The sequence below is a fragment of the Xyrauchen texanus genome, chromosome 34 (assembly GCF_025860055.1).
Source record: "Xyrauchen texanus isolate HMW12.3.18 chromosome 34, RBS_HiC_50CHRs, whole genome shotgun sequence".
Classification (NCBI taxonomy): domain Eukaryota; kingdom Metazoa; phylum Chordata; class Actinopteri; order Cypriniformes; family Catostomidae; genus Xyrauchen; species Xyrauchen texanus.
In genome coordinates this window covers 6,202,292-6,227,875 of record NC_068309.1, presented here as the reverse complement: position 1 = coordinate 6,227,875, position 25,584 = coordinate 6,202,292, and the positions used below count along the sequence as shown (strand labels likewise).

Below are 25,584 nucleotides of genomic sequence, written 5' to 3'. Positions count from 1 at the left end.
AGCCATCAGACTCCTCAATACTCAGAGACTGGTTTGACACACACGTGTCCTGAGTTGCACTTTAATTACTGTCACTTTATAACTGTCTGCTACCTCAATAACTGCTATGTGCATAGAACACTATCTCATAGTATGTTATGTTTACATTTTTAGAAACTGTCATCTTTTTGCACTACTGAGTACTGGTCGGCGCTGCACTGTCTATTGTCCTGTTCATTGTCAGAAATTTGTTGTACTGTCCCGTACTTTTTGCACATGTTTGCACGTGCACTTTATATAGGTATATATAGGTTTTTTATATAGGTATTTTATTTCGTTGTGTTGTCTCATGTGGTCCTGTGTTGGTCCTTTGTTGTTTTTATGTAGCACCATGGTCCTGGAGGAACGTTGTCTCGTTTTGCTGTGTACTGTACTAACTGTATATGGTTGAAACGACAATAAAAACCACTTGACTTGACTTGACTTGAGATAATGCTCAGCATATACATACTCCAGTCCATTCTACAGTCAGGCTGATAGAATGATGGAATGCATTTTTTTTTTTTTTACATATACTGATATGCATAAAAAATCCTCTAATTCGGTCAGAGATGGACCTTATAAGGGAGGAGATAATGCTCAGCATATACATTCTCCAGTCCATTCTACAGTCAGGCTGATAGAATGTTGGAATGCAATGAGGGGACCTGTAGGTTATAAAACCTGATAAATGTCGAAGGCGAGGCCCAGCCCGCCACCGCACAAATATCTTCAATGGGTATCCCACTCGACCACGCCCACGAGGAGGCCATGCTCCTCGTAGAGTGAGCTCTGACGCCTAAGGGGCATTGAAGGCCCTTGGCTTCATAAGCTAGCGCTATAGCATCCACTATCCAGTCGCGATATTCTTTGCTTTGAGACTCGCGAGACCTTTAGTGCGGCCGCCAAAGCATACGAATAATTGTTCCGTCTGTCTGAACAGGGCAGAACGTTCCAAATATACTCTGAGCGCCCTGACCGGGCAGAGTAAATTAGCGTCGCTTTCGTCTGCTGGGGACGATAGCGCTGCCAGAGATATCACCTGTACTGTGAAGGGTGTGGAGAGCACTTTAGGAATATACCCGTGCATTGGCCTAAGGACAACTCTGCAGTCGTTAGGTCCAAATTCCAGGCAAGCAGCGCTTGATGACAGTGCGTGCAGGTCGCCCACTCTCTTGACTGAGGCGAGCGCCAGCAAGAGCGCAGTTTTGAGGGAGAGCTGTTTAAGGTGCACGGTTCGGAGAGGTTCGAACGGGGCACTCTTGAGTGCGTCCAGGACCGTGGCCAGGTCCCAGATCGGCACCGAGAGGGGGTGAGGAGGGTTCATCCTCCTAGCGCCTCTTAGGAAATGAACGATTAGGTCGTTTTTCCCTAATGAACGTCCTTTATCAGGATTGTGTGACGCTGCTATGGCAGCCACATAGACTTTGAGCATGGAGGGTGTGCGGCCCGCCTCCAGCAGCTCTTGCAAAAAGGCGAGTACACTTGGTATCTCGCACGATTTGGGGTTCAAGCTCTTGGTATCACACCAGTCACTGAATTTCGTGAATGTACGGGGGGCCAATGATAGGCCGAATGGTAGTACTGTGTACTGGTATGACTGTCCCTCGAAAGCGAATCTCAGAAAAGGCCTGTGATGAGGCGCTATCGGAATGTGAAAGTAAGCGTCTTTCAAATCCACTGATAGAAACCAATCCCCGGGGCGAACTTGCGCGAGGATATGTTTGGTTGTTAACATTCTGAACGAGCGAATCATTAAAGCTTTGTTCAGATGTCTGAGATCTAGGATGGGGCGGAGGCCACCGTCCTTTTTCGGGACGAGAAAATAGCGGCTGTAAAAACCCGCCTCGCTCATAGAGGGAGGAACAGTTCTATAGCATCTTTCTCTATCAGTTTGAGCACCTCGGTGCGTAGAACATGTGACACATCTTTCCTCACTTTCGTCTCGACCACCGCTGAAAAGCGGGGTGGTCTGCGAGCGAATTGAAGTGAGTAACCGTGTTTTATTATGTTCAAAACCCATTTCGGCATGTCTGGGATTTTTTCCCAGGCTTTTGCTCGCACAGATATGGGCTGAATGCTGGCTGGGGGCATGTCGCAGTGACGTATGGGCCCCACCGGCGAATCGCCTTGTGCTAACACTGAGTTTACAGCTCTCAGAGGCGCAGGTGCGCGCTGAGCAGCCGTGTTGAGTGCCGAGTGCAGGGGTGCGTGTGAGAGTACAGGCACGCGCGCTATCTCCGAAATGCTTGAAACTGTATGGACAGAGTTTTCGGGTGGGGTGCATACATCGTAATAGGCACGCGCGCCACATTCATGAAGCTTCCCGCTTTTAGCAGGGAGTCTCTTGGCTCGCGCATCGCATCTGTGATGTTTGCGGCATGAGACAGAGAACTGTTTGAAACTGTATGGGCAGCACTTATGGGTGGGGGTGCATATACTGTAGTAGGCACGCGCACCACTTTCATAAAGTCTTCGCTTCATGGCGGGGTTTTTTGGCTATGCATACAGTGTTTGTGTGTAGGGGTGCATGCATGACAGCAGGCACGCGCGCTACATTTATAGTATTTCCCGCTTTTACTGGGGAAGTGTTTATAACTGTGGGAACAGTGCTCGTGTGTAGTGGTGCATACATGACAATAGGCACACGATCTACATTTATTGGACGTCCAGCCTGAGCTGGGGAAGTATTTGGCACTGTTTGGACAGTATTGGTATGTGGGAATGCGCACTTTAGTGTGGACATGTGAACCCTTAGTGACACAGGCAGAAAATGACTCTTTTCGAGATTTCTGTGTGTCGCCGTTAAAACGGCGTTTGATTGCAGGTGAGCGAGTTCTGTGACTGGCCCATTGACTGCTGTACAGACATTTCCAACCGCCTGTAAGGGGACTGGGTAATATTTTACATGTTTTAGAGAGTGGTCCGGCCTTTGCGAGACACGTACTCTCTCTTTTCTTCCTATTGCTAGGAAGACTTACGAGGCTCGGGTTCAGCACGATCTTGGGCCGAGGACCTCGTTGCTCAGGCGGCTTTCTTCGACCAGCGAACGCGAGCGGCGTCGAGCGTCCGTTTCAGGTCTGCTCTTTGGCTTTTGGGAGACGGGAGGGGCCGCCCTGGCTCGCTGCTGCTGCTGCCGAGGCGGTCTCTGGTGAGATGAGCTGGAGCGCTTGGGCAGGAAGTGACGCATAGCTTGCGAATCCTTCCGGGCCTCAGTGAAGCGTTCAGCGAATTATTTTACCGCTGATCAGAACAGGCCGCTTGGAGCGATAGGCGCGTCAAGGAATAGCGCCTTATCCGCGTCCTTCATCTCCGTTAGCGTCAGCCACAGATGGCGCTCAAGGACAGTCAAGTTAGCCATGGCCCGGCCGATGGATTGGGCGGTGGCCTTCGTGGCTCGCAGGGCTACGTCAGTGGCACTGTGCAGGTCCTTGAAAGCCTCAAGTTCAGGTCCAGACTCGTCCATGGTGCGGAGAAGTTTGGCCTGGTAAACTTGTAAAACCGGCATTGAATGAAGCGCTGACGCAGCTTGGCCGGCGGCGGTGTATGCGCGACCGGCGAGAGCTGAGGTGGATCTGCAGGGCTTCGAGGGATGAGGAGCTTTGGCTTTCCATCCGGCGGTGGAGGGTGGGCACAGATGGTTGGCCACAGCCTCCTCGAGAGGCGGAGTTCCCTCGTAGCCTCTTTCTCTTGCGCCGTCCACTGAGGACAGCGAGGAAGAAAAAGAAGGCTTCAGGCGAGCAGAGTGCGGGGCTTTCCACGACTTCGTGAGTTCAGTGCGTGCGCCGGGGAAGAAAGGAGAGGGTCTCTGTTGAGGGCCTGCCGGCGCCTGCAGGAACCACTCGTCCAGCCGGCTGCGGGCGGGTTCTTCGGAGAAGACCAGTCGAGCCCGAGGTCTTCCACGGCTTTGGACAGGATCGCGGACGATCTCAGAGTCCATGCTGGTGCCCGTGCTCGTGTCCGCTGATGTCGATGGCGCGGGGTCGAAACTCGAGCCCGGCCAGTCGTCGGATGCAGCGTCAATAGAGAGGCTGTCATCCTTTTCATCGTCGTCCCCTGAAGTGCCGAACGAGATAATTATATTATTTTATATTATAATGTATCATATTGTGTTATATTATTTTATTTTACATTATGTTATATTATATTATTTGATTATATAATTTTAAATTATGTTATATTATATTATATTATATTATTTTATATTATGTTACATTATATTATTTTATATTATAATATATTATATTGTGTTATATTATTTTATTTTATATTATGTTACATTATATTATTTTATATTATATTATCTTATATTATATTATTTTATATTATATTATCTTATTTTATATTATAATATATCATAAAGTGTTATATTATTTTATTTTATATTATAGTATATTATATTACTGAAGGGTGAGGGTCGAAATCCCTTGTCTCTTCAGTTATATCGATACATATATAAAGATGTATTGATCACCATGTATCTATATTCTGTTGCTTAAACTTCTTTAATAAAGTGATGAATTAACTATATGCATTCGCACATAATCAATTTTATTTTTCTTATGCATAACTGAAATATACTTCGAATCATATGTGTGTTAAGAGTTCATTTTTGATTTCATGCACATTCCTTGAAGCCTCTCTCTCTCTGTTCTGCACGGAGGCTGACTTGAAGGTCGTCTTGGGAATAAGCTTGAGATGAGACACCAGGGAGAATGTTAAACATATGTTCCAGATGTATTCTGTGGTTGATTTTTACCTGTCCATGACTAATTATATGATTTAAAATCCTATGTAATAGCACTTGAATAAGTAGAAGTGTAAATTTTCTCTTATTATTTCTTTCCTCTCCTTTGCCTGAGGGGTGAATATTTCTTATCTCACTGTTTTGGTTAAAATGACCTGATAAATGTGTGCTCTGGTTCCCTTGTGCGCAGAGAAACACTGTCGTTCGTCAGTGTTTCATGTGTGCGTATTGACCTTCTACCCAGGTTTTGAACCCAGGGAGACACAGCAGGCAGACTCGAAGACGCCTGAGACCATCTGCGAGGTCACTTCAGATGTAAATCTCAAGCCAGGACGACAATTGCGCTGATTAATGTTGATGTGCTATAGCTATCTATATGTTGTGACTTTATGCTCTGTTAGCCAATCAGGAGTTAAATAATAGAATGTACGTCCTTGCAAATGGTATAATTGATGTAAAATTTTGTGTAAGGTATGAGTTAGCTTTCGATCTCCTCGTGAGACTTTGCCTCTGGCGGTACCAATTTCACTGCAAACTATTCTTCAGTAAATTTTGGATTCTTTGATTGAACTTCTGACTCCTGGTTTTCTTTCTCCATATCTGATCCGGATCATAACTGTTATACCCCTAACATTATATTCTTTTATATTATGTTATATTATTTTATATTATATTACATCACATCATATTATATTATAAATATATCAGGTTGTGTTCATTAAAATTAGCAATACTTTTACAATATTTATTCATTTTGTTTAATGTTAATTTCTACATATACTAATATATCTATTTTTATGTTAATAAAAAAAGTACATGATTACATAAGTTAATGTTATATGAACTAACATGAACAAATAATGAACAATAGTATTTTGATAAATTAATATTAACCAAGATTAATAAATGCTGTTAAAACAAATATAATTTATTTTTGGTTCATAATACCTAATGCGTTAATGTTAACAAATAGAAACATATGATACTATTTTTAATAAAAGAATGATTATATTATATTAGAGGCTAATTCTACTAATAATAGTTTAATAAATTAATAATTCATTATTAATTAGTTGTAATGTCATCAGGGAAACTTAAGGTATCATACATTATTTTAATAAGTCTTTCTTTGTTAGCTGTCAGAGGTTTAATATGGTTGAGAGCATAACAAATGTGGTAGAGAATTATTTTCAGGCAAATAGATGAAATGATTTCAGATGATTACATTAGACATCCAGGCATTTGCACGTGATGAAATCATACAAATGTATATGACCATACTTAATCATACGAAACAGCCAATCAAGAGACTTTATCTCTGGATGCAGCAACACTTAAAACCCAAACAAAAAGTTGCTTTCGGTGGGGCGTGTGGTGAGTTGTGCATGATCATGCCGCGGAGAATAGATTGAAGCCTCCACACGCGCTAAGGTCTCTGCGGTAACGCGCTCCGCAAGCCACGTGATAAGATGCGCGGACTGACTGTCTTAGACGTGGAGGCAATTGAGATTCGTCCTCCACCACCTGGATTGAGGCGAGTCACAGTAGTAGTAGTATGTTTTATTTAATGCCATGTCAGCGATCAAAGCTATTTTCATGGCAAGAATTCAATTACAAAAAACAAATATCATATAAATACAATAAAAACAAAACAAATATAAATAGCAAGTCATATTATACAATATTTCTTTTAAGATTAATATATGATAAGAAATCCAAAACCTTTTCAGGCACAATCTGAGGCGAGTCACAACGCCACCACGAGAGGATCTAGAGCGTATTGGGAATTGGGCATTCCAAATTGGGATTAAAATCCCAAAAACTCCCAAACAAAACTTGACCTAAACTGAGCTGTAACATTAACCACTGCATGTATCTGATATAAAGTGCATCTTATATTAGGTCATGTTTAGCCTATTTATTTAGGCCATTTTTGACATTGCTGAAATGTTTTCTCATGCACGAAGAGGCATGTGGCACAATCCCTCTGAGAACTTCAGATAATATTATATCTAACATTAGCTATTTTTCCAGACATGACAAATGTCATATTTATATATTCTAGAAATGTATTTATTTATTAGATTTTCTTCATTTTTCTATATTTTATAGTTAAACTGTAGTGCTATTATGGAAGAACAATATATATTTTGTTCTCACCTTACTGTCCATTTCTCACCTGTTCCTCAAGTGAACTACTGCGTGTTCTTGCCTGACTGTCAGATACTGCTCACATGATGTGATGACAGTAAACTTTACCTATGGAACACAATGAACGGCAAACTCAGAGCCATTTAGTGGACACACAGGGGCGCAAAGAATGAATTGAATCAAAGTTTGTTTATCAATTACACACAATGCAGTGTGCAGCAGTACTGTAGGCCTAATTGTTGACACTGATTTCTTTTGCAAACTGAAAAATATAGAAATCTCAAAAGATATTAAGATTAAAAGCATGGGCGGGGCCAGAAAGGTGGCACGGGGTGGCAGATGCCACCCTAAAAATGAGCCACCCCACTTGTCATCCTATCTCGGAACTTGTTCATGTCCAGGAGAAGGTATGCAATGTTAACCCGTCTGTGTTGGGAATGGTCCATAACAACATTCCACCCCTGTCTGGTAGGACACAGCGTTCTAGACACACATTTGTATACGAGTTTAGCATGTATGGGATCATTATGCATCACCCAAAATAATATTATGGAAATCAAATGGAAAAACATTACAATTTAGTTGTAACATCACAAAAAGTAAAATTATGAAAGGGCCTTGGCTCCCAGGGGCATCTTACCCCAGCTGTCACCTGATCTACACATAATATATTATCTACAGGACAAATTAATCCTAAAAAAAAAAAATATTTTTGGAAAAATATGTCATTACTAAAAATGTCCTAATTGCTAAATAAATTGGTAAAATGATGCATCTTGACAGTTGAATTTGAATACATTTAATCTAATCTTGGTCCACATATAATATAATATAATATTATATAAAAATACAATATAAAATAATAATACAATAGAATAGAATAGAATTAAAAAATAATATAATATAATAATATAATATAATAATACACTATAATATAATATAATATGATATGATGTGATATAAAAATACAATATAATATAATAATACAATATAAAATAATAATATAATATAATGTGATATGAAATTATGTGATATAACATAATATAACAGAATATAATATAATATGATATGATGTGATATAATAATACAATGTTATATAATATAATATAATAATATAATATAATACATTATAATATAATATAATATAATAATACAATATAATATAACATAATATAACAGAATATAATATAATGTGATGTGATATAATAATACAATATAATATAATATAATAATATAATATAATACATTATAATATAATATAATATAATATAATAATACAATATAATATAACATAATATAACAGAATATAATATAATGTGATGTGATGTGATATAATAATATAATATAATATAATATAATAATATAATATAATACATTATAATATAATATAATAATATAATATAATACATTATAATATAATATAATATAATATAATAATACAATATAATATAATATAATAATATAATATAATACATTATAATATAATATAATATAATATAATAATACAATATAATATAACATAATATAACAGAATATAATATAATGTGATGTGATGTGATATAATAATACAATATAATATAATATAATAATATAATATAATACATTATAATATAATATAATATAATATAATAATACAATATAATATAACATAATATAACAGAATATAATATAATATGATATGATGTGATATAATAATACAATGTTATATAATATAATATAATAATATAATATAATACATTATAATATAATATAATATAATATAATAATACAATATAATATAACATAATATAACAGAATATAATATAATGTGATGTGATGTGATATAATAATACAATATAATATAATATAATAATATAATATAATACATTATAATATAATATAATATAATATAATAATACAATATAATATAACATAATATAACAGAATATAATATAATATGATATGATGTGATATAATAATACAATGTTATATAATATAATATAATAATATAATATAATACATTATAATATAATATAATATAATATAATAATACAATATAATATAACATAATATAACAGAATATAATATAATGTGATGTGATGTGATATAATAATACAATATAATATAATATAATAATATAATATAATACATTATAATATAATATAATATAATATAATAATACAATATAATATAACATAATATAACAGAATATAATATAATGTGATGTGATGTGATATAATAATACAATATAATATAATATAATAATATAATATAATACATTATAATATAATATAATATAATATAATAATACAATATAATATAACATAATATAACAGAATATAATATAATATGATATGATGTGATATAATAATACAATGTTATATAATATAATATAATAATATAATATAATACATTATAATATAATATAATATAATAATACAATATAATATAACATAATATAACAGAATATAATATAATGTGATGTGATATAATAATACAATATAATATAATATAATAATATAATATAATACATTATAATATAATATAATATAATATAATAATACAATATAATATAACATAATATAACAGAATATAATATAATGTGATGTGATGTGATATAATAATATAATATAATATAATATAATAATATAATATAATACATTATAATATAATATAATATAATAATACAATATAATATAACATAATATAACAGAATATAATATAATGTGATGTGATGTGATATAATAATACAATATAATATAATATAATATAATAAAATACATTATAATATAATATAATAATATAATATAATAAAAATACATTATAATATAATATAATAATATAATATAATAAAATACATTATAATATAATATAATATAATAATATAATATAATAATACACTATAATATAATATAATAATACAATATAAAATAATAATATAATGTGATATGAAATGATATAATATAATATAATATAATAATATGATACAATATAATAATATAATACAATATCATAGAATTTAATAAAAAAATATACAATATAATATAATAATAGATTAGAATAGGATTAAAAAATAATATAATATTATTTGGTTGTATTTGTTAACATTACTTAATGCATTAGGTATTATGAACCAACATCAAATATTTCTTTTTTTTAACAGCATTTATTTATCTTGGTTAATATTAATTTATCAAAATACTTTTGCTCATTACTTGTTTATTTTAGATCATATAGCATTAACCAATGTAGCAGTATATGTAGAAATTTACATTAAGCAAGATTAATACATTCTTTAAAAGTATTGCTAATGTTAATGAAGTAAAATATAATATGATATGATATTGTAAGGCAGGGTGCCAATGTGTTTGCATTCAAAGGCAAAGAGCAAATATATGATCTTTGAGAAAATCAACAAACTAACTGTACTGCGCATGCGCGAAACAGAATTGATTCCACCGTGGGAAATAGGAAAACAAATAAAGAAAAATAAAGACAACGTATATTCGACCCATTATTTCGTTTTGGTTTCCTTGTTTATTATATTTCCCGTTTCGAGCTGAAAGCAATCAAACGAACGAAAATTTTCATATTTGGTTCATACAGAAAAACAGAAAAACAAAACATTGACTCGTTATTTCGTTTTTGGTTTGCCAGATTAAATGGAATAATCGAATGATCGGATGATACACGGACCCGACGAGCCCACACAGTTTACTGTGTGTAATTTATATCTGATCGCAATTCGAATTTCTTATGTTTTGATAAAATTTATAACTTTGACTTATCACTGTCTAATTGGAATTGATGAATTGATTATGTTACCTGAATAAATCCACCGCTTTAACTGATCTCTAACTTCTTTATCTGACACAAACGCTGTTAAAGCACATTTAATGCTAATTAAATAAAAGGAAACAATCAACTTTATATACCTGAGATCCACCTGCACGCCTGTGCTCAGCCATGATGTTTGATCCGTGTCTCAAGCTAATGAGGTAACTTCCAGGGAGGCATCACTGAGCCCGTTGTACACGCCCCAATCCCCTGACTCCACCCCCACGTCAAAACAGTGCCATAAAGTGAAACGCAGAGAAAAGTGAAGCGCAAAGGCAAAAGCGGTATCCACGAGCTCACACGTGATGGAAATGCAGATTAAAAGGAGCACTGCAAAATAATTAGTAGGCATTGCAAAGAAAAAGATGTGTGGCAAAATCATTGCTGCCTAAAAATCTGTTGCAGAGATAAAAAAGGATAAAAAGTTCTTTAGTTTCTTTTACAACAGTCATTGATTTTTGCAATTAATTATATCTTGGTTTTTGCTATATTTTATTTATATTTTGCAATTCTTTATTTTTTGTTTGCAAAACTTTCTATTTTTCTCTCGATACTTTATTTTACGTTTGTGATACTTAATTTTTGTTCTTAAAAAAAAAATTTTTTTTTGCTCAATACTTTTTTTGTTTTGCAAAACTTTATTTTATTTTGCAATACTTTATATTTTTGCAAATATATGTGGCATGGAATTGATCCCATAGGCAAGTAGTCTCCGGATGCTGATCTCAGAGCTTCCACGCTGGACACCCATTTCTTGCATCTTTACTGAGATCTCATGATATGGCATTCCATTCATAAACATGTCCTCAATAAAAGACATGTATGGTTCGAGTGCCATTTGAACTGGAAAGTTTGACCAACTGGGACCGAACCCTACGCTTTTAGCGCTCAGCGACCTACTCCTTTGAAACTATCCACTGCGCATGCGCGAAACAGAATTGATTCCACCGTGGGAAATAGGAAAACAAATAAAGAAAAATAAAGACAACGTATATTCGACCCATTATTTCGTTTTGGTTTCCTTGTTTATTATATTTCCCGTTTCGAGCTGAAAGCAATCAAACGAACGAAAATTTTCATATTTGGTTCATACAGAAAAACAGAAAAACAAAACATTGATTCGTTATTTCGTTTTTGGTTTGCCAGATTAAATGGAATAATCGAATGATCGGATGATACACGGACCCGACGAGCCCACACAGTTTACTGTGTGTAATTTATATCTGATCGCAATTCGAATTTCTTATGTTTTGATAAAATTTATAACTTTGACTTATCACTGTCTAATTGGAATTGATGAATTGATTATGTTACCTGGTCAATAAATTGTCAACTTTTGATTTGATTCTGACTGACTCTGACATTGTGTTTCCCAAACAGATTAAACGATTCGTGTGATTAGTGACGACCAGTGACGTGCGGTGATGTCTTAAAGAGGCTAGGCACTGAGTTATGAAAGCCAGATTACCTGATGTATTGTTTAAGCTAATATAATACGTAATAACAGTGAACGTTACGCACAAGCGCGGCATATCAAGAAATGTACAAATCAGGATGTATATCGTGTATTCTCTCTCTCTCTCTCTCTCTCTCTCTCTCTCTCGCACACACACACACACACACACACACACACACACACACACACACAAGCGCACAGCCACATAGCCAATCTTTTCTTACATACCAATCAGTTTGAAATGATCGGATAATTTTTGGGCCCTTTTGCTGTACTAGTCCGTCTAAGGCTGGCGTAGACCTCCCTCGTGCAATTAACTCTTATTTGGAATTAAAATCGAGCTTGGAAAAATGTCTTAATTCCGTGATTACGGCCGGTGCTGTCATTTTGATTTTGAATTTGGCGGGGATTAGGCATGTACCGGTACGCTAGCTGTGGTGTAATGACGTTAGCTACGCAAATGTCCAGGAATATCTCGATTTTAATTGGTCCATGTATGATACGTAACGGAGATGATTACGGGCATAACATATTTACGTCAAAAGGCACAGCAGATTTGTGCTTTTTGCCGTACATGTTAAAGAATACAGGATCGAAGTGCGCATGCGCAACCTGGGTTTTCCGCTTGTCGTCTGCAATGAATGGACCGTAAAAGCACTGCTTATTCTACCATTTGTTTTTAGTTGATTATGCGTAACTGCTACATTTGTCATCATAACGTCTAAACAATTGGAATAACACACATATTGCATATATAAAAATCACAAGAATAAAAAGTAAAAATATAAATACAAGTTTATTATTTAATAAACATTTTATTTTTGAATTTTGGCAGGGTAGGCAGTGCCTAGTTTGCCTACCCAGACCGCACGTCAGTGGTGGCGACTAATATTTGGCATCGATTCAAGTGTACTTGGTTTGCAAAGACAAAAAGGGAATTTCCGTTTAGAACAGCAAACGCTGCTTGACCAATCTAAATCCGGGTGTGTCTTACCTCTGTTTTAATTTGATGTTTCTCCAGATAAGTGTACGTGGGAAACCACGCATGGCCAATCCAAAGCTATTACAAGAGAGGTTATGTTGATCAACTTCCATCTTTAATAGTGGCCGTGACCTCTACTGAAGAAAACGTTAAGATACATTCAAGTGTATGCAATTCCATGGGGCTATACTGAAGTATCTTTGATTGTGTGAACTTGAACGTGACCGATCTCAGGTATTTAGCAATTACCTCTGTTTGATGATCCAATACTGGCCGCTTGTGATCGTGAGACCCGCGGTGTAGAGAAAACACGTGAGGACCTCAAAGCGACATAGTTTCTTACCGTACGTTCACACCAGAGGCGGCGAGAGCGTCAAATCGACCGGAAGTCATTCTTTTTCAATGACAGCCAGCGTCTCTCTGCGGCGAGAAGCGGCGCGGCGAGTCTTGGGCGGCGTGGGCGTCAGATGGAAGTTCAAGTGCAGTCAACATTATGGTAATGAGCTGTGACGCGGTTCGGCGGCAACCAATTGGAATATAGAAGTGCTCCGCTCTAGCGAAGTCGAGAACACAACCGTGTAAACTTTGGTTCCCACCAAACATTCGTTCCGAAGATAAAATGTAGAAACGAATTATTGCCGTGACGGGTTTCCCTGTAATATATGACCAAGACCACAGTTATTATTACAAATGTATTTTATTTTGATAACAAACAACTATAATTTTAATTACTTTCTGCCATCGATCGATTTCTTATTTTCACATTTTAAAGAGTTCATGAGGATATACGCTACTTGTGATCGGTCGGCAAAAAGTAAATGGTCGACATGTCTGGATGTTTAAATTGCGGCCCCTTTAAATATAGTTCACAAAACAAAGCATTCTGAACAAACGTTGCCGCTTATTTCAACTACGTCAGAGCGTCCACGAGCGTCCTTGAGCTTCGAAGGCAGGGCAGCCAGAGCGAATTTTGACGCTCTCGCCGCTTCTGGTGTGAACGCACAGTTAATCTAAACGGGAAAAATATAGTTAAAGGTGTTAAAAGAATAATCAAACATTCGCTCACTTTTAATGATGCTCAGATGTCATTAAAACCTTTTTCATTTATGGAGTCAGATGAAATAACGAGGTAATACATAAGAGGTGTACAACTGTATTTCATTTAATATTGTTGTGTTGCGTAACGAGAAAGACAGTAACTGTACGTTCACACCAGAAGCGGCGAGAGCGTCAAAATTCGCTCTGGCTGCCCTGCCTTCGAAGCTCAAGGACGCTCGTGGACGCTCTGACGTAGTTGAAATAAGCGGCAACGTTTGTTCAGAATGCTTTGTTTTGTGAACTATATTTAAAGGGGCCGCAATTTAAACATCCAGACATGTCGACCATTTACTTTTTGCCGACCGATCACAAGTAGCGTATATCCTCATGAACTCTTTAAAATGTGAAAATAAGAAATCGATCGATGGCAGAAAGTAATTAAAATTATAGTTGTTTGTTATCAAAATAAAATACATTTGTAATAATAACTGTGGTCTTGGTCATATATTACAGGGAAACCCGTCACGGCAATAATTCGTTTCTACATTTTATCTTCGGAACGAATGTTTGGTGGGAACCAAAGTTTACACGGTTGTGTTCTCGACTTCGCTAGAGCGGAGCACTTCTATATTCCAATTGGTTGCCGCCGAACCGCGTCACAGCTCATTACCATAATGTTGACTGCACTTGAACTTCCATCTGACGCCCACGCCGCCCAAGACTCGCCGCGCCGCTTCTCGCCGCAGAGAGACGCTGGCTGTCATTGAAAAAGAATGACTTCCGGTCGATTTGACGCTCTCGCCGCCTCTGGTGTGAACGTACGGTAACGCGCAGAGACCTTCACCCGTATTATTGGAGACCGCCATTGGACCGATAAACGGGCTTACAATATAATAGTCTTTCCTCCTGAATGGCTTAAAAAAATCAAACTTTCCAATAATTAATATTCCAAGAAATCAAATAATCAGCTAAATCAGCCCAAATGCATATGATGTTAAACCCAGATCTAAAGGTTTTACTGTAGATGTGATAAACTGAAACACTATGAGTCTTCTCAGTTTAGGTTAGGGTGACAGCTAAAGGATTTGGCTTCTTCCTGCTATATGCGTCAGATGTGTGTACATGGTCTGTGTCCGCAGGATGAGTTCATGATTACCTGTTCATGCATGTGTAAACAGTGTTTAAATTGGCTTCGGTTGGGAGGGGGAGCCCTGATTTATGGTGAATGGTCATCATTCTAAATCCCGCCGTAAAATGACTTAATGTGTTTTTACACCAAAGGGGCTCTTTTTCCAGTATTAATGTGTAAGTTAGGGTTGAGTAGTTATTCAAACAAAGACAAATACTTTACAATTCTCTTATTTTATTATTATTTTTTATCTTGAATGTTAACAGGCAGGCAATGGATTTCACCCTCGGAAAATGTATGAAATGAACATGTTTGAAAATATTGCAAGCCAGAGACGAATATGTAAATGTATTTTTTATTTGTGCAATTTAGAAACGTTGAAGTCCCTTCGCACCTGAATGTTAATGTAACTCATGCAGTAATTATTTATCATATTCATGCAGCCTGTGTTATTCTGTTGAGTGTTGAAAAACCATCGAGGAGAAACGCATCATGACAAGTTTTAGAAAGAAAATAAAGAGTAAACTCGTCCACTTTGCGACAAACATTAGTCGTTCTATACATTTTTTTTATTATTATTCAAACTGAATAATAAATGAACAGGGAAGTAGAGTTGGCAAAATAAATGTATAATCTCTGCCTTTATTGAGTTTTTAATGCCTGATAGAAAAGTATCTATCTTTGTAGAGCAATATAATACTTTAGGCAATTGCAGAATAGTCCCATTAGTCACAGGTACACTTCAGAAAATTGAGTAGCTACACAACTATTTCTGGGCTTAAAAGTTACAAAAACCAAATAAATGCAGAACATTGTATCTCAAAAGCAATACAATGTGGAACCCCATGCACTACTTAAAACCCGATGTGGCCCCTTAACCAAAATAGTAAAAAATATGAACTATTACACAATATTAAAATATTACACACCATCACCTTTACAAATTTGTTTCAGGATTTTACAAGAGTAAATGTAACTGTTATATTTTGACAAAACGTTTCAGTTTCATATGAAATAATCTAAAGATAGAATGTAGACCTCAACAGTGGCAGTTTAAATTTCAAGACGTGTTTAAGCCAGAGGGGTTATCAGGATATCATGTTTGGGGGGCATTTGGCTTGTTTGGGGGGCAACATAAACAATTGAAAAAATCGGTGCAAAATTAAGCTATACTACACACAATCTGTTTTAGTGCATATCTTTTTCTAAGCCAGGAACCCAGAGATAGGCACAGGGCCCCTATTAGACTATAGGGCTTAAACTGGATTTTTGTTGTGTCAGACCTCACTCATCTGCTAGCGATGGAAAAATATGCACAGAACAATCCACTTTTAAATTGTAATTTATCATCAGATGCAGAGGCGTTTCCAGCATTGAAGGACATCCGGGGCTTAGCCCAGACAATTGCTACATATGTCAAATTGTGGACCAATACCATTGAAGAAAATGTATTGGGAAGAGCTGATCACTGGGATTGCCCTAAGATCTATCATGTACATTAACATAAAGTCATCACAAAAGAGTTATATTATAGTGAGTAAAGTGAGGTAAAATAATATTGAATATAAATAATTTATATTTTTTGACATAAATAGTCAAAATGATGTTTAAGATCCTAAGTTAAAGCAATACATGAATAACTTCAGTCTAAGTTCATTGACACACTATGGCATCGAACTGTATATAATTCTCATCATCTCTATGAGAATAATTAATCTGTCAAAATCCTTTCATTAGGATCATTGAGATAAACAATGTTTCACTTTTAACTTTCTCTAAAGTAAAGTGACTGATTAATTGTTACCAGTTTCCATGCCTGATTCTGGCACAGCTGCTGCTGCTCCTCAGTCTGTAGCTCATCTTTGCTACACTCTACAAAACCATTTAATCAAATCAAAGTGTATATTTCCTACAAACTAATATCACAAAACAAGTCGCACATACATTTTATGTTAATGCTTATTGGTTATCCTTAGAGAAAACAACATCTGATAAACAAGAAAAGTACGCTCCGAACGGGGCTCGAACCGCGTGAGAGGCAACTACGTTAACTCGGAGCTACCAAGCTGCGTCAGTCTAAACAAGGAGGTTAGAGGCTACAACTCTTGAGGTTTAGCCTACTGTGGGTGAAAGCCAGCTAGATGATGATCTTTAGACTTTAAGGACAAAAACAAATGTGAATTCTTACCCACTGACTTCTTTCGGAAAAATCCCCAAAGCCTCATTTGCTTAATTTTTGCTGTCTTTCCTACTAATTGCCGTTAACTCGCCACTAAGTAACGTTAGTTGATGTCAACGACTGTGCAAGCTCCTCCTCTACCTGCTGCATATTCAACAGAGAGGAAGAAACGGAGTCGCCCATAGGCTACCGACAGCAAAGGAACTTATTCTATAGGCTAGATTATGCCTATGTCTATTTTTACAGGCTGTATGCAATATGTGCAAAGCCAAAACACAATGAAATAAGGCAACTTATGATTTCGGAGGTTTACATAGGCTTTTGTCCGGTTTCATATTTGTCAGTCAACTATTCAAAATACATTCGGGGCTACACTCAAAACATTCAGGGCTGAAGCTCTCAAATTCTCAGGGGAGGCAGAGCTTATCCTAGGGGAGGCACTGCCTCCCCCAGCCTCCCCCTAGACACGCCCCTGGTTTACGCTAGTATGTATTTTTCATAAATACATTAATTTATTATTATTACTATTATTTAAGACTAACACTGACCTAACCATGGTAATGAGGAGCCTTTCCTTCTGTGTATAAAAATGTAATATTAGGTAACAAATGTCATAATAATGGGCCCATATAAGTACAGTTTCTGTAGATTTTGACATCAACAACAAAAATAATGTCAATTGATGCATGTTCATGTACTGAAAAACCATGATCAAAACTATGCAACATAAAAGGAAATGCAACTCAGGACACATTAGATACAGGTTATGTTTAATCTATGGCAGGTCGACACTTGATGTCCAATATAAAATCTGTCCTGAAGTACAAACCAGTTGAGAAACACTGAGATAAAGTTACAGACAGGAGCAGGATATATTCGATCGCTCTAGCCGTTAGCGGGTTTCCATGGTAACGTCGCTGTTATGCTTAGAATTGTGACAGTTTTCCCTTGATGGCTGTGGGCGGGGTGCTGAATCAGCGATTAATGCATTTATGACGTCTGATAATTCCATGTAACCTGGGTGTCTCTGTGTATATTATTCAGTCTCATATGCCATGTATTTGTCAGGAGTCAGGAGATTAAAAATCATTCAAGTGGAATAACAATATTTGGTGCTGAAGGAGACGGAGCTGAGCTCCGGCAGGGTGTGTTGTGGACCCGAGGAGGCGGAGCTGCGCCCAATTTAACCTCTGTGTGTAAATATACCACGTGAGCCTTTAAATATTCTGACTTGTCACAGTTCAGGGCTAAAAGTCATTTTCCCATAAAGACCCCAAGGGCCAAATTCTACATGTCTGGCTGTGTCTCTGTTATTCAGTTAGTAAGAAAAAACATCTGTGTCCCCACTCTCACAGTTTGAGAGCATTACTTACGCAACAGCTCTGTAGGTTCTCCATCTGGATATTTACTCTCAGCTGGAGGATGTTTCGTAAGTTGTTTGCATGAAGTTCTCACAGTTAGTTTGCAGCAGTGGATGCGTGTTTGTCATTGACATGACAACATGACATTTTCACCTTTCCTGATCAACCATCACTTTGATAGAAAGCTCAGCAGTCTTATAAACATAACAGAAACTGTGCCACCCATATTTGATGCTATTTTTGTTTAGCCATAGCTCATTTCTGTCCACGTAAGATGTACATACGAGTTTCAGTCACTCAAAAGTATTCTTAGGACTGAAAGTAATTGGTTTTCTGTTTAAAACAAACATTTCCTTGCTGTCTTAGAATCATTTAGAGCAGTCGAAACAAAATATAGTGGAAAATAAACACTAGTTAAGCTCTTTTACCTGCATGGTTAAGGTTAGGTTTAAATTAAATCAATTGTGTGCGTGCACGGATATGTGGAGGTGTGAAAAAATGCAGGTGGGATTTTTCAAAGGCATTACATTTGAGGTCACACTTATGATAGGAGTTAGTCCTTTGTTATAAGAAATAAAATCATCTCTCTCTATCTGTTGAACATGCACAATGACAGCAGAACGCACTAGTAACCACTATGCAAACAAATACACAAGAAGACCATCAAACAAACAACTGATGGAAAGTGAACACATTTATAGGGCTTCAGTTGTTCTTTAATCTAGATCTGGTCAGGAAGGGAAAGACTAGAATTTCCGCTGTATGTCGCTCCCAAACTTCTGTTATCTCTTAAAGGATTTCCTTGGCACTGCTGTGAATCTTACATGAACTTAAAGCCAACGGGACAAGATACTAGCTTGAAAAATAGACACGTGTATAGACCTGCATTTTCAGTTCATAATAGCTGTCATTTTGACGAATGAAAACAAGACTTTGAGGAATAGGCGTACAGTGCGTTCATGAGACCTTACAGAAGTAATTTTTTAACTGTTAAAGTATTTCTCCTAATGCATTTTCCAGCTTAATTTGCAAAAACAACTAGGTTGTAGGTTATTCTTGTTCAATCTTATGACGCAGTTCTGGAATCCACCTTTTTCCTGAACGCGGAAGTGTTTCATAATTCTTAAAGGACACCTGCTTACGTTTTCTGGTCCCCAGAGCTATTTGTCAAAATTGCAAAAGTTCATACATATATTTATGAATAATATATATATATATATATATGTATGTGTATCTGGTCTCCATGAATACAATCAGAGACAATGCTAACTTTAGCTGCATTAGCCATGGAATCAGCTAACAAGCACATTCGGAAAGGCGATTTGCAAACATTAAAAAAATCAATAAAGTGCGATACTTACATCTTTAGGATATAAAGCTGGAACATGAACAGTTGGTACTGACCCATGCTTGAAAATCACTGTGGCAGGGCGGAGGGCGGGGCCGGGTCGTGATCCTACACACCCGGTCCCGTAGGCTAATCAAGCCTCCGTGAGGGATAAAGGTCGACTGCAGAGGAATGTGCAGGAGAGAGAGATCGTTTACGGACATGTCCGTCATGTGTGTGTTTGTGTCTTCTGTTTTACTTTGAAATTAAACTATTATTTATATTGACAAGCCGGTTCTCGCCTCCTCCTTTCCATTGATCCCTTTACAATCACATTTTTTGAAAATCCTGCTTTATATTTACACTCATTCACAAATCAGTCTGGTGTAAAATGATTTGCACAAACATACACAAATTTTTGTATGTTTTGGGGCACATTTTCTTCAAAAACAAAAAACTGCGTCTTCAGTGGCTCTGATGCCGGGAGTACATGAAGACTCTTATGTTCAGACAACAGAACACTTATGACGCTTACGAAGCTGAGACATTCTTCTTCTCACTGTATCTGCTCCAGCACAGAAAAAAATGGCGGACTGTGTGTAGAACACTCAGGGAAGGATCTGTGATAATAGGGTGGAGTCTGTCACCAGTCGTGGGCGTGGCCTGCTCTAACGTGATGTCACTTTTGAAGCCTCCACAAGAGCTACGTCTCCGTGGTAAGGCGCTCAACAAGCCACGTGATAAGATGCGCGGATTGACGTTCTGAGACACAGAGGCAACTGAGATCCGTCCTCCGCTAGTCGCTACGCCACCACGAGGACTCGGGCATTCCAAATTGGGGAGAAAAAAGGAATACATATTTTAAAGTTGCGTGTTTTCTAAATTTTTGTCTAGATTTAATATTTGTCCTTTGTGATATTTTATTTTCTCGCACCAGAAGTCCTCCAGCGTCACTTCAAATCCCGCCTTTTTAACACGTTTTCATTTGAAAACACGTTCATTTTGCTACCTTGACACCCCTCAATGGAATTTCCCGCTAACAAAAACGGATTCTAGGATAGGAAATTGAAAACGGATAGTGTGGATGGTTTAAATTGTTCTGCTCCAGAATAAACGAGTTGGGAAAATTTTAGCTTTATGTAGAATTACATTAGATTACATCATGTCTATGATACAATATAGTTATTGTACAGCCTTGTTTTCGTCCGTCAAAAATTAGTGGGGACGGTCGGATATTATGTCATATATGTATTAACGGACACCGCGCCTCCATTTATGGAAACGAGAGAGAGAAATAAAGAGAGAGAGAGAGAGAGAGAGAGAGAGAGATGCGATCACACTTGTGTCGTTGTCGTCAACATTCCACACACAGACCAAACAGCGCTGAGACTACAATAGTCGCTCTTTTTCAGCTAAAGGTTATTTTTTACTTCGTGTATCATGGGGAAAGTTTTTCTTTTCGTTTGTATCGCTTTATTTCTGAATGAGACTCAGTCGGGAGGTAAGCGAATGGGTTTATTTCACAAGTTTAAATTCTTTACATCCAACACTTCAAACAGGCGATAGCATTTCCTGTTATTAAACGAAATGTATTTTTTATAGCTATATTTTTCTGCTACTATTATATTTAAAACTAACCTATATTCACCAGTGAACGTTCTAATTAAACATATTTAATCGGACATTTTACTTTGATAGTTTAGTAGTTGAGTTGATAATAGATTATTATTATTATTATTATATAATTTGATATGGATATATTTTATATACTGTAACAATATAACAAAAAATAAATCTGTAGTTGTCTCGACTAGACTTTATTGACTGAACAATGTATTTTGCATTTAGTGAAAAAACAAACACAAACAGACTAAACAAGCAATTTTAATGAGGACAATTATTAAGACTAAAATCTTACTGCAGTTTTGCAAAGTTTGCTCAATAATCCCTTTTTTGTTTTTGCTGTGCATGTACAATAAATAAGATAGTTTACAATAAAAAAATGTATGTAGTGTACAATGTGAATTTTGCTATTTTCAGTCACTTAAAAAAAAAAAAAAAGACATTTGAAATAATTTATAACATGCCACTTTTCAGGACACTGCATTAAAGTGCTTAAAGGGCTTAAAAATGTCATATTTATATACAGTATGACACAAAAAGACTTCTTGTTTCTGAGTATGAAGAACTTTTTATATTATAGACCTTTACGTAAAAATATGCATAAATAATAATAAATAACTCCAGTTCTTCCCTTCATCTGGCTGCAGAAATAGGGGCCAAGAAAAACAAACGCAACAGCACCAGCGTCGCCAGCCCAAGAGTTTTTCAAGGATATGCCTTCACAGTTAATCTACCTCTCCTTCAGAACCGAACAGAACCAAAAACACTTATCTCACCCTCTGGTCCCATGGTTGTTGTAGAAGTGGAGTTACGTAGCAACAACACGGCAATGTACCTCAGTGGTCCTCTGAGCAAGTGGTTCATCCCAGCTCTCTACATCATAGCTGTCGTCATTGGGATTCCCGCCAATATCGCCATTTTGGTTGCTGTTGGAACCAAAGGGAGGATCATTTCGTCTGCCATTTTGTATTGTAGCTTAGCGTTGTCGGACTTGCTACTGTTGCTTAGCTTGTTGCTAAAGGCACACTATCACCTCAACGGCAACCATTGGATATTTGGCGAAACCGCTTGCCGCATCACTACCGGCTGTTTTTATGGCAACCTCTATTGCTCAGCGTACACGCTAGCCTGGATTAGCGTCAAGCACTACATGGCCATTGTTCACCCATTCTTCTATAAGAGCTTGCCAATGCGGTCCTTCACTGCATTGAGTTGCTTAGCAATGTGGATTGTATTTATTATAGCCATTCTACCAGAGATGATAGTGCAACAGAGCTACCGCATCGCACGCCTTGGAATCGTCACATGCCATGATGTTCTTCCCACCAATTACGAAGTCTACCAATGGCTTGTCTACTACAACCTTGGCCTTACCTGTGTTGGCTTCTTTCTGCCCCTAGTGGTGACAGTAGTGTGTTACACTTCGATAGTGTGGCACCTAAATCGCTCACACTGCGACTGGGCCCTCTACATCAGAGCTAGCACATTTAACTTCATTATCTTCATCGTGTGTTTTGCCCCAAGTAGCTGCTTTCATTTTGTGCATTACATGCTGCTGTCTACAAATACGACTGAGGAATTCTATATCTACTTTAGTGTGACTGTGTGCCTGTGTTGCCTACATAGCGCTCTGGATCCATTTCTCTTTGTTCTCATGTCCAGGACTGTTGGAACAAAACAGTACATTGGTACAGGCAAAGGACACGCACTTAGCATTTCTACTTAAATCTTAATCAAAACAGGAGCAAACTAGAACTAACATGGTACTAGCAACACCAAGGTCATGGGATTTCCTAGGGAAACACATATGCCTAATGATAAAATCCATAGGTTAACTGTACTGTAAGTTGCTGTTGAAAAAAGTGCAGCCAAATGTGTAAATAGTAACGGCCTATATAGGCAGTTGCAATCTAAATAAAAGGAACCTCGCAGGGGACTGATTTTGAAAACGACATACAACATGATCACAAGTGAAATCAACATGCCACTTCCAAATGTTCATATACCTTGAAATCGACACCATTTTGCCAAATTGCTGACAATTACCGGCACAATCACCGTGGTACTACTAAAAGGGCGTTATGCAAGCAATTTTTGGTCCAGAGGAAACCAGGAAGTAATTGTGCTCACACCGAGACATGGGTTTGGGAAACCATAATGTAATACCATTCACTTAAACAATGGTAAACAAAATCAACAGTATGCGTGACGCAAATTTCGTCATTAGCACAGCCTGTGCGCGGCCCAGATTTTCTCGAATAGCGGGCAGTCCTCATCTGTGTGCATCATTGGCGCATGCACCTGCTGTTGACTGTTACAATATAACAAAGCAGTTGAATTGCACATGCATCGAACGTTTGTATTCAATCGTGTTCAAAAGAGTATAGTTTGAAAGGCAATGTGGTCAAAAGTGCGCGATCCGATCTAGAAGGCAGAAATACGAAGTATGCCCAAGTTAAAAAAATTGCATTCTTGTTTACTGCATTACTACATTTACAAATAAACATGCAACTCGCTTTTGGTGCCACCCTGTGGACATTTCTCCTCAACAACACTTCCAGCTTCGGCCACTGGGGGCAGTGTTTTGAATCTCGGCAATCACAGACTGATTTCAACAGCCAAAGTTTCGATCTCACGTTGTTGAATTCACAGTGTGATCAGTCACCAACATAGTTAGCAACCTTGAGCGGTATGTGCAGCACACAAAATAGTGCTCACTATTGATGATGCTCAAAATAGGGTGTTGCTAGGCTAAAAACCCAATACTCTAATAAGCATAAAATTACACAACACACAAATGTTGGGTAAAATTGTTCATTTTTAATTAGATGTCTTTAGGTTGTGATCTTCTAAGCCTAGTTTTTCTAGTTTTGAAGAAGAGGGAACATTTGTTTTTAAAGATCCAGCCAGTTCTGGCTGATCTGGTTTGAATTGGTTGGACAGAACCAGCACCTTTTATACTGAATACAAATGGAGAGACATTTGAATGGCCTCGAAAGAAAAGGTTGTAATATACTGCTTGGACTGTGTTCAGTGTGTGTGTGTGTGTGTATGTCTGTCTGTGAACAAGAAAGTGTTATGTAAAGCCTTGTTGACCAAGGCAAATCTTGTATCTATATACTTTACCAATTGATCAGAGAATCATTTAAATGCTTTTGATAATCCATATATTTAAACATATATCTGTGTTCAAAGCATAGCATAATCATTAAAGCAATTAATAAAACAAAGATTACACCTTGTCTCTTTTTAATTCCAGTGGGGGGACAAACTTGACTGAATTTATGTTTCTTGTTATCTCAAAAACCTTTTGATGTAGAGGGTAATTCTTGAATCCTTAAAGTTATTTTTGCAGACAAATAGGCCTATAAGATTTCTGGATTTATAATTTTTTTAATGGATGAGATGTGGCTGAATGAGGAAGATAGTTTTGATTTGTTTAATATTTGTTGGACATTCCAGAATGTCCCAACTATTTCATAGTTTTGACAAAAATAGACATGCAGTATGGTTTCGTTTACAAGATGGAGAAACTCGCCTGGCCTCAAAACAAAAGTGCCAGTGGGCTGTGACTAACTAGATACATTATTTCTCCCTGTCTCTCTCTCTCACACACACACACACACACTCTGCTTGATGTTGACAATTCATAGCAAATGTCGAGTGTTGTGTCTGGTAGACTAGCTACCTCTCCCTAATACTTCTGTATATAGCCATGGTTGCCAAATATTTATTACTGTGCACGCCATGACCTGTT

The 25,584-nt window shown here is 36.9% G+C and overlaps 3 protein-coding genes across 5 annotated transcripts in view; 1 reads left to right on the top strand and 2 right to left on the bottom strand.

The window, feature by feature from the left end:
* The window catches only part of LOC127627658 (uncharacterized), a 30,666-nt gene extending 17,021 nt beyond the window's left edge, over positions 1-13,645 (bottom strand). The window contains exon 1 of one of the 3 annotated variants that reach the window (XM_052104129.1): positions 13,514-13,645. In XM_052104129.1, coding sequence (XP_051960089.1) covers positions 13,514-13,563 — 50 coding nt within the window. In that variant the 5' untranslated portion in view covers positions 13,564-13,645. Of the gene's footprint in view, positions 1-13,182; positions 13,299-13,419; positions 13,438-13,513 lie in introns of those variants that run through there. The other 2 variants (XM_052104130.1, XM_052104128.1) reach the window with 2 other exon arrangements.
* Positions 1-13,655, bottom strand: part of LOC127627628 (proline dehydrogenase 1, mitochondrial-like) — a 52,095-nt gene extending 38,440 nt beyond the window's left edge. The window contains exon 1 of the mRNA XM_052104092.1: positions 13,514-13,655. The gene's annotated coding sequence lies outside the window, so the exon portion shown is untranslated. The remainder of the gene's footprint in view (positions 1-13,513) is intronic.
* A 7,886-nt stretch (positions 13,656-21,541) lies between these two features.
* Positions 21,542-25,052, top strand: LOC127627642 (proteinase-activated receptor 3-like). The gene is made up of 2 exons (XM_052104107.1): positions 21,542-21,705; positions 22,475-25,052. Exons 1-2 carry the CDS (start codon positions 21,645-21,647, stop codon positions 23,551-23,553), a joined length of 1,140 nt encoding a protein of 379 aa, XP_051960067.1. The 5' UTR covers positions 21,542-21,644; the 3' UTR covers positions 23,554-25,052.
* Positions 25,053-25,584: the final 532 nt, after the last annotated feature.